The following is a 10,161-nucleotide window of genomic DNA, read 5'->3' as shown; positions in this document are numbered from 1 at the left end:
CGGACTGCTACCCAGAGGCCCCGGCTTCCCCACGTGGCAAGCATTAAGACCTCCACGCCTAAGTTGTAGGGAGCTCCTCCCACCCGACGCCTACTCTTCCTTCTGCCCAAAGCGGCGTCAATGGTTTCGACCAACCTACTAAGCACGTGGAAATCGGCCTGCCGCCGCTCCCCTTAACTCTCCACACGTGGTTTCTTCCACGGAGAGGGGCGGGGTCAGGGACGGGGGCGGAGGCGGGGGGGACGGGCCATGACCGGGGCGGGGCACGAATTGGGGACGCCGATTGGCCGGGGCAGGAGTAAACATCCGGTGTGGGCGTCGGCGGAAGTGTGAGCCGTTCCAGGCTGTGGCGGCGGTGTCTGGCTGGGGATTGAAGGCGGGGCTGGGTCGGTTCCGGAGAGGGTCCGGAGCGCGGGTTGGGTCGGGTTGGGTCGGGTTGGATCGGGCGGGCTGGCGGGCGGGCAGGTGGCCCGGCGGCATGGGCTGGTGCGCGGCGCGCTGAGGTGGACACGAGCTAGGGGCATGGCCGGCGCTCGGGCCGCCGCCGCCTCTTCGTCGCCCTCGTCCGGCTCTTCCTCTGCTTCCTCGGCGTCTACCTCCTCGGCGTCGCCGCCGCAGGAGCCGGGGCTGGTCGAGCTGCTGGAGGAGTTCTCCCGGACTCAGTACCGGGCCAAGGACTGCGGCAGTGGCGCGGGCAACGCCAAGGTACGGGCGGGGAGGGAGGCCTCGGGGCCTGCAGCCCCCAGCCCTGGGCTTGTTCCTCTTCCCCTCCCGGCCTCGGAAGGGAGCAGCGAGTCTTTGTTTCCCCTCGAGCTTCGGGGCGGGGGTTTCCCTCTCGGGGGCCCTAGACGGTCAGGACACGGCGGGCACTGACTTTCTCTTAAGAGTTGCGAGCTCCGGAGGAGCTTAATAAATGCTCGCTGACTCGCTGCCCACGAGTTTCTCCCGCCTGCTTTTTAAAGACCCCCCCCTCCACCCGGTGTCCCCAGTCTAACTCTAGGACGATCGCTTGCACGCCGGCTCCCCGGTCGGAAGCTCCTCCGCGTGCTCCTGAGGGGCGTCCGCTCCTGCCCCGTCGGTGCTTGGGCTGCCTGGCTCTCCCGGAGCCGCAGCCCCCTGAGGGCAGCGACCTCTGCTGCCTCGCTCCGTGCCAGGCCCCGGGGACGCTCCCTAATCCGCGAGGGCCCGAACTTTGCCAAGTGCAGGGAGCCGAAACCTTTTTTGAACTCAGTGCTTCCCCTTCGAAACTGCGCTCCACCCGCCCGCGTTTTGTTCGTGCTTTTGGGGGGAGGGTGTCTGAGCTCTCCGCGCAGAGACCGCCGTGGCGCGCTGCCTGCCGCCGGCCGGATGCACGGAGAGGCCCGCGGGGCAGGGCGGAATTCAGAGAGCGCTCCTGGGGGCTCCGGCCTGGGTCTGTACCTGCCCCAAGCTGCCGCCTCGGGGTGGTGGGTTATTCCGCCCCAGGCCGCGCTCGGGCGGGGTGTTCTGTACTCCTCCCTCTCGGAAATGCCCAAAGTGAATCTGATCTTCTGGTATCTCAACTTCTCTACGTGTATTTAGTCAGGATCTGGTTTACGGTCCAAGCATCCGAGCTCTACTTCCAGAAGTTTCAGCCGTAGAAATAGCTTGGTGTTTGCTGTGGATCCCGCTATAACGATAACTTCGATGTAGTCTGTTTTCTCTGGACTTCTATCCGAGTATTTAGTTTCTAGAGGATCCGTTTCATGGCCATAGAACTTCTGAGTTTTAACTACTTCCAGAAGTTTCAGCTGTAAGTGTTTTTAGATATTACTACTGCTAACTTCTAGGTAGTTCTGAAAAGTTGGCAAGGCTTTCTTCCAAAGCCTAGAACAAATACTGTCCCTCTTGGCTCTTACTGCCGGGAGAGGTTGTGCCTTACCCTCCTAATTAAGCTATCCTCGGGTCACATCTTCTGCTGCTCCCGTTCTGACACCTGTTTGAATCAGAAACAGTTGTCTTTCCTGGAGGTCCCCGACAGCTGGCCGCATCCCGACTTCCTTTGAGAGAGCCTCTGTCTAGCTTGTGGACAGACTAACTCAAGCTTTGCTCTCCCTCCTGTTTGTGAGGCCAGAGGTGACTCTTGCCTCCTGCTGCCTCCTGGGTTCTCCCCCACTGAGTATTTGTCACCTCCCAGGAGCCTGTCTGAAAAATCTAGGGCCAGTAATCGGAATTGGGACCGATATGATAAACTAAAGGGACCCAGGGGAATGTTGACAAGCAAAAGTTTATTTCAGGTAAACCCATTGATGTCTTAACAGGGACAGATTCTTCCAAGCAGCTTCAGCTGTGTGCCCAATAAAAACACTACTGTGTGCTCAGTTAGGTTTTAATTTCTTTTCAGGTTGAACGGATTGAGAAGAGATGTCTAGAGTTGTTTGGCCGGGATTACTGTTACAGTGTGATCCCGAATGTGAATGGAGAAATCTGTGGCCACTATCCCCGGTACATTGTGTTCTTGGAGTATGAGAGCTCTGAGAAGGAGAAAGACACGTAAGTGGCTGCTGATTACAGATAAGGTGCTTTCTATGATTCAGCTTGGAGGCTGGTGCTGCCTGCATCTGACAGTTATTATTACAGGTTAGCACCTTCATCGAGTCATTGAGTGCTTTCACTACATTGTTTTCTTGATATAAAACTTTGGAGTAGAATTTATATAGCTGTCAAGTTTATTATTTATTTTTCTCTTATCCCCAGTCCAGCTTAAGCTGATTAAAGGGAAGAAAAACCAATATGACTAAAAAACAAATTGACTTCATAAAGTCATCACACCTAATGGAGAAACCCCTATCCTCAGTTCCCCATTTGGGGACAGAGATGGGAGGCTTCTTACTGATTGGGGCTTACAGAGGCTTGATAAGTCCCCATCAGCTCATGGCTCTTTGAGAGTTTATAGTCATTAAGTGATCAGGAAAAGAAAAAATTATTGATGAGGTAATAAGGGCTGTGTGAAGATCTTATAGGATCAAATTTAGTTATTTCTGAGGGGAACCTTTCTATTTCCCCTTTTGGGGGAGGCTATAAATCTAAATTCCAATCTCCTTACCTAAAGTTTAAAGAAGTGCCTTTCTTATATTTTTAGTTGAAGTTAATAGCAACATTAGTAGTATTCTCTCAACCTTAACCAGTTTGGAAAAGGTAGTTTCTTTTGGAGGCCTGCAGTTACTAGATTATTTTCATGAAAGGAGTGTTGGGCATTTGACCCAATTCAACTTTTCTAACCAAGTTTTAGCTTTGCCTTTTGTTGCCCTAATCCAACATAGAGGGTGGAGTTGTTGAAGCCTATCAGTGCTACTCTGTCCATATTACTGGAAGTAGAGGTAGGGTTTCTGTGTTAAAGAACTTATACCAGAAAAGCTTGTAAAGTTAGTTTTTATGATATCATATAATAAGGTACTTGACATGGCAGTGAGAGTGGGTGTCTCCCTTGAAGGGGAAATTAGGGAAAGAGACTGCATATAAAAACAAAGTAGTATAATTTTTGTTTCTTAAACAAGTCTGGCTTTGATCTTGTTAGCTGGATTTTCTTCAGTAAGTAAGGCCCTAACTCAATTTTAGGAGCTGTTGAGGAAGAAAGACTATACCATTGCCCTGCAACAGGGAGACAAATAACTAATCCTAAAAATAGAGTTGAGGGAGGAAGACCAATCTACTCAGAGTAGAGGCCTGGACAATAGGATATTCAATGCTATATCCCCCAGTAAATGGAAATCTTGGGGAGAAGAAACAAATAGAGTTTGAAACTGAGTGGTAATAGAGCTTGAACAGAGTTCTTGAACATTATTTTGATGAAGTTCTTTAGAAGAAAGTTTCTGGCTGATTACTTTTTTTTTTTTTTTTAATTAAACTATTTTTATCTACTAAGTGAAGGAAGTAGTCCTAAATGAAGAAATTGAGAAGTGACTTTTTTTTTTTTAAGTAGCTCATAGACATTAGAATAAGAATTTACACTGACTTGGGTCCTGGGTGGTCTGAGATTTTCTTGGGTAAAAGTTAAAACCTATTAAAACAATTGAGGAGAAAAATTAATAAAAATCCCTGAACCCTTAACATCTGTAAGCGATTAAAAGCATCATAATTATATCCCTCCCTCTTTTTCTAGCTCACCTTATTTGTTTAAAAAACACATTTCTCCCAACTAGAAATTTTTATTCATTGTATTCAGTCCCTGGCACATAGACTTAATAAATGCTTTGTCTGAGTGTTCTTTATAGTAGAAAAAGGGGGAAAGGATTCAGCTTCCTTTTATATATATAAATTTTTTTTTTTTTCTCCCTTTGGGGACAAGAAGAGAAATCAAAAGTATTACTTCCCCTTGGCCACCACTTATTACTGGAAGTGAGAAATGGCTGTTTGTATAGTATATTTACTGGCTAGTGATTTTGAAGATGTGTGAAAGCAAGCTTTTATTTTGGGGAAGTGGTGTTTGAGTGTGTTCTGCTTTTATTTGATACTGAAACTAGTTTCTAGGTGTGTTAATAATGGTTAATACCATTATTAAACTTGGCATCTTAGCCATCAAGCCAAAAAGCCTACAAATACAGAACAGCTGCCTTGTAACTTCTCCACCCCTATCCTATCCTTCCATCTCTTTGGATTCATTTTCTTTTTATTTCCTCTTTTTGATTTGAGCCAATCTGCTGCTACATTCTGAGAAAAAATGTTATCATTTAGAAAGTTTTAAAATGCAGTATGAGGCAGTTCCTCTCCTTCCACACATCCCTCTTTATTTCCTGGGGTACTTGAAAATTCATAATGCAGCCAAGTGACTACTTATGAATCAGTCATGTGGCCTGAGCATAGTCACAATACTGACTGCCCCCTTTCTGTTGAGCAGGTTTGAAAGCACCGTGCAGGTGGGCAGACTGCAGGACCTCGTCAACCGAAGTAAGATGGCCCGGTGCCGTGGGCGCTTTGTCTGCCCAGTCATCCTCTACAAGGGCAAGGTATAGTTTACCTGGAAACACAGTAGGAACATAATTAGGCTCTGTGCCATTCGTGCAGGTCACTGCTCCCACATCTTCCAGGATAATGATATGTATACACTTAGATATTTAGAGATTAGTATTAGGCCAGTTAGGTAAGCTGGATGGCAAAGGAATGGGTATTTCAGTGCCCAACACAGGGCTAATGGATTTACAAATAAATATGCTGTCCTTTGATTAAAGGAATGCAGAGAAGGGATTGAGCCAAATAGATTTGAATTTAAAAAAGGGGATGCTCTTGGTGTGGTGGGGAGTAAGTAGTATGAGCAGAATCCAGGAGGGATTGTGACTTGTAGAAGAGAGCATGATGACAAGTTGGATTTGTGGATGTGTTGATCATATTGAAAGATATAGATAGGTCTTATGTAGGAAATTAAAGCTGGCTGAAAATTTTGAACTTGGTCTTTAGTCTTTGGTCTTAGTCTTTGTAGGGTTCTTAATTGGGAAAGTGACTTAATGAAACTATTTTTAGAAAAATTATTCTAGTAATGATTTACAGGATGAATTGGAAGAAGCAAAAACCGTGGAGACTGGTTCAGACTGGTAGAATAACCTACATATGAATGACTTGGTTAGGGTAGTCAAAGGGGGAAATGAGAGATTGCAGAGAGAAATAGGTTTCTGCTGGACTCATTACTTTATATGCAGATAATCACAAGATTGTTAGTTGAGGCTAGAAGAATGGAAAAATGGGGTAGTTTGGAAAAGGGAAGCTAGTTTAACTAGGGGAAAACAAATTCAGCTTTGAATACATCTAGTGTTAGGTGATGGAAGTAGGGGATGCTAGTACGTTAAAAGTTGAGAAATCAGACAGGTGGAAATAGCAACTAGAGCCCAGCATCTGAGATAGACTTGGCAGTCTTCTGCATAGTTGTAACAGGCAAAGCTATAGCTTTGGTGACTTAATATAACTATAGCAAGGTGACTTAATGAAATGACTACATATATATAACACAGATTCTCTACCCAGAGTCTGAATTTATTTATTTTTATTAAATTTAATATTTTTTCAATTACATATAAAAACAATTTTAACACTTTTTTCGAACTTAGGAGTTACATGTTCTTTCCTTCCCTTCCTCCCCTTTGAGAAGGCAGTATGACATAAATTATATGAAAATGTATTTTACATGACTAGACAAATTATGCTGTGAAAGAAAACAGATCAAAAAACCCCCAAGAAATTTTTTAAGTATCTTGAATCTGCATTCAGGTTCCACCAGATCTTTCTCTGGAGATGGCTGCACCATTCATCATGAGTCCCTCAGAATTTTGAATCATTGTATTGCTGAGAATTTGCTAAGTTATTCACAGTAGGTCATCCTACAATATTGTTTTTACCATGTATAATTTTTTCCTGGTTTTATTTATTTCACTTTGCATCTGTTAATGACTTTCCAGCTTTCTGAAAGCATCCTGCTCATCATTTCTTATAACACAATAGTATTCCATCACAACCTTATGCAAAATTTATTCTGCCATTCTCCAATTGGTAGACATCCCCTCAATTTCCAATTCTTTGACATCACTACAATTTGTACATTTTTGCACAAAAGGGACCTTTTCCCTTTTTTATGATCTCTTTGGGATACACACGCAGTAGTGGTATGCAGTCTGATAGCTCTTTGGGCCTAATTCCAAATTGTATACTAATTCAACCATTCTGAAGAGCAATTTCACTAACAATGCTTTAGTATTTTAATTTTCCCATGTGTCTTCCAAGATTTGACTTTTCTCTTGTCATATTTATCTAATTAGTAATGATACAGAACATTTTGTCATGATTATAACTCTTTGATTAGTCTGAAAACTGTCCACTTATATCCTTTAACTATTTGTGAATTTGATTTTTAAACATTTTGCTAATTGTATTTCAATAATTGGTTTCTAGTATATTTCATGCCTTTTAAAATCTTGGTTTGAGAAAGGGTACTTCAGACTTAAGCTTAGGTTTCACCAGACTAAGATCTAAACTCCTGATCTGGAAGGAGGGGAAAGTTTTGGACACGCTCTGAATATAATGAACAGGGAGAGAGTGAGGGGGCTAGCAAAGGAATAGTCTCACTTCAAGACTGAACTCTTTACCCTTTTGTTTCTCAGACACTCCTTATTCTAAGTAAGTTCATTGTATTAAATATTAAAGTGAAACCACTAATAAAAATAAGGAAATAATTGCTATTACAGCCCTGTGAATTTTAAATTTAAAGAATTATCAGTTCAGAGAGCTTATTAAGAAGTAGTGTCCATTGCTACCCAAGAGTGGTATTACATGTCAGCATCAGTACTTTCTCTCCTCTTCCCCCTTTTTGTTAGAAGGGAGAAATGCTCTAGAATCTAGAGGTTTTTGACCATATAGAGAATTGCTTATTCATACCAGTGCTGATGAGGTATTTGGAAGAAAATTCTGATTTGAACTATGAGATAGGAAAAATAGTTTCTTGGCGGCATTATTCTACTTGTTTTCCAATATCCTATATGCTTTAGATCATATCTTTTTGATTCATGTGCCAGGGGAAGAGAACTTATTTTTACATAGGTACAAATCTGCCTTTGTTATGGGTATTAATGAGGAAAAAGAATTTACTTTGTAGAAAAAAATCTTGCAGCTTGCTTCTGTCAAGAATACATTCTTTGGGAGGGTGGAGCCAAGATGGGGGTAGAAGCTAGAAGCTCTCTAATTTTCTTTCTACCAAATATTTAATTCAGCCTCAAAAACAGCGCTTGACTGGTAAAACCCACGAAGATGGGAAATATAAATTCTTACCAGCGGAAGAATATCACCAGAAAAGGTTTGACCTGAGGTGGTGGGAGCAGACCAGGGCAGAGCAAAGAGAGAAACAGGAGCAGGGCGGCCTCTGCAGTTGGAAGGTTTACTCTCTGCTGTAGCCTGACTGCTTTGCTTTGGTGGCAGAGTAGGGGACCATTAGAGAAGTTGGAGCCTGGGGTAGTGGGTACGCTGAGGGACACCATAGCCTTAGAGACTCTGGCTGCACCCACCCAGGACCGGAAGTGACCTAGCACAGACCATAACACAGCTCTTCCTGGGGGTAGTGGAATTTTTCCAGCCCAATTGCGTTTCCCCAGGCAGGGACACTTCCAGTACTGTGAGAGACAGATGACTCAAAGTGAGTGTTCGAGGGGGGGCAGTGATACCATTGCTCTTTAACCACTAGTTCCAAGGCAGTCACTAATCCTCACAGCAGGACTCCTAATAGGGCACTTACACAGCCCAGCCCCTGATACCCAGGCATACTCACTTCTGTGTGGAGCTCTTCCTAGAGCCCTCCCACACCTCACCATTCCTTGCAGCCCATTGAGAGTACAAATACTGCCCATAAACCCATCCTAGCTCTGCAGAGGAAGCTGGTAATCTCCTTGCCCTGAGGGCAGATCCTGAAGGCTTTTTAAAAAATGAGCAAAAAAAAAAAAATGAAGAAAATGATTGAAAGCTTCTATGCAGAAAAAGAGCTGGTTTCCAAACCTGAAGAGGCTAATAGCAGACAGCCTCCATACAATTCCCCAAATAATGCTCTCCTAGAAGAAACTATTAATAATCTAAAGAGAGAATTAGAAGAAAAATGGGGAAAGGAAAGAGAAGCTATGCCAGAGAATAACAACTTCCTGAAATGTGAATTGGAAAAGATAAAGAATCACAGGAAGTGCAGGGAAACAGAAAAAGGAGTTGGAAAAGGTAAAGAAATCATAGGAAAGTAGGATCTGTGAATTGGAAAAGATAAAGAATTCCCAAGAAAGTAGGATTTGTGAATTGAAAAAAGAAAATAACTCACTAAAAATCAAATTTAGTGAAATGGAAAAAAAAGGAACAAAAAACAACTCATTTAAAAACTCAATTGGACACATACAAAAAGAAGTTTAAAAAGCTAATGAAGAAAATAACTCATTAAAAATCAGAACTGAACAAATAGAAATAAATGATTCACTGAGACACCAAGAATCAGTCAAGCAAAGCCAAAAAAAAATGAAAATCTGCAGAAAAATGTCAGCTATCTACTTGCCAAAACGACAGACCTGGAAAATAGATCTAGGAGAGACGATCTGAGGATTTTTGGACTTCCCGAAAATTATGATGGAAAAAAAGAGCCTAGATACTATTTTATAGGAAATCATCAGAACTGTCCAGAAATAATAGAACCAAGTGCCACAATAAGGGTCACTCAAGATCTGGCTGCCCCTACATTAAAGGATCTAAGGGCCTGGAATCTGAATAAACTACCCAGCTAAGTTAAGAGCTTCCTTCCATGAAAGAAGATGGACATTTAATGAAACAAATGAATTCCATATGTTTCTAAGTAAAAAAAAAAAAAAAAAAAAAAAAAAAAAAAAAAAAAAAAAAAACAGATCTAAAGAAAAAAATTTGGTCTCCAGTTGTAGGACTCGAGAAGCAGAAAAAGGTAAAAGGGATTCTTGAGAACTGTATTTCTGTTGTGGATATACATTAAGACTACATGTATAATTTGATTTTAAGGCTATAACAAAAAAAAAATGGAAGTAGAAATGGAAAGGGAATAGTGTAAGAGGGGAAAGGGAGATTAAAAAGAGGGAAACTACATCCCACAAAAGATAGGCAAAGAAAACCTATCATATCTGAGGGAAGTTAGAGGGGGAGAAACATTGTGTGAACCTTACTCCCATCTGAATTGACTCAGAGAAATAATTAGCATATTAGTTTTATAAAAAATTATTTCTCACCTCATTAAAAGGAGGGAAAGGAAAAGGGAAAAGAGCAAAAGGGAAAGGGATTTAAAGGGAAGAGGGAGGGATATTAAAGAGGGAGGGCTGTTTGATGCAAGTGGGGCTCATAAGTTTAATACTGGGGAAGGGGTTCTGTGGGGGTAAGGGAAAACATAATCGAGATATTATGGCAGGAAATACAGAATTAGGAATTTTAACTGTAAATGTGAATGGGATGAACTCTCCCATTAAGCGGAGGCAGATGGCAGACTGGATCAAAAGTCAGAACCCTACAATGTTTACAGGAAACATATTTAAAGCAGAGAGATACAGAGTAAAGGTAAAAGGTTGGAGCAGAATCTATTATGTTTCAAGTGAAGTTAAAAAAGCAGGGGTAGCCATCCTTAGATCAAGCAAAAGCAAAAATTGATCTAATCAAAAGTGATAAGGAAGGAAACTATATCTT

The 10,161-nt window shown here is 42.6% G+C and overlaps 1 protein-coding gene across 5 annotated transcripts in view; it reads left to right on the top strand.

Annotated features, from left to right (window-relative positions):
- The first annotated feature begins 420 nt into the window (after positions 1–420).
- The window catches only part of MTMR14 (myotubularin related protein 14), a 45,563-nt gene continuing 35,822 nt past the window's right edge, over positions 421–10,161 (top strand). For 4 of the 5 annotated variants that reach the window (XM_074283956.1, XM_074283953.1, XM_074283954.1 and 1 more), the window contains exons 1-3: positions 431–705; positions 2,363–2,511; positions 4,856–4,964. In XM_074283956.1, the coding sequence (XP_074140057.1) occupies positions 523–705; positions 2,363–2,511; positions 4,856–4,964 (441 nt within the window). In that variant the 5' untranslated portion in view covers positions 431–522. Of the gene's footprint in view, positions 706–2,362; positions 2,512–4,855; positions 4,965–10,161 lie in introns of all 5 variants that reach the window. The other variant, XM_074283957.1, reaches the window with a different exon arrangement.

This window comes from Sminthopsis crassicaudata, chromosome 1 (genome assembly GCF_048593235.1).
Source record: "Sminthopsis crassicaudata isolate SCR6 chromosome 1, ASM4859323v1, whole genome shotgun sequence".
NCBI lineage: Eukaryota > Metazoa > Chordata > Mammalia > Dasyuromorphia > Dasyuridae > Sminthopsis > Sminthopsis crassicaudata.
Note: the sequence above shows the minus strand (reverse complement) of the source record. Positions and strands in the feature narration are given on the sequence as shown.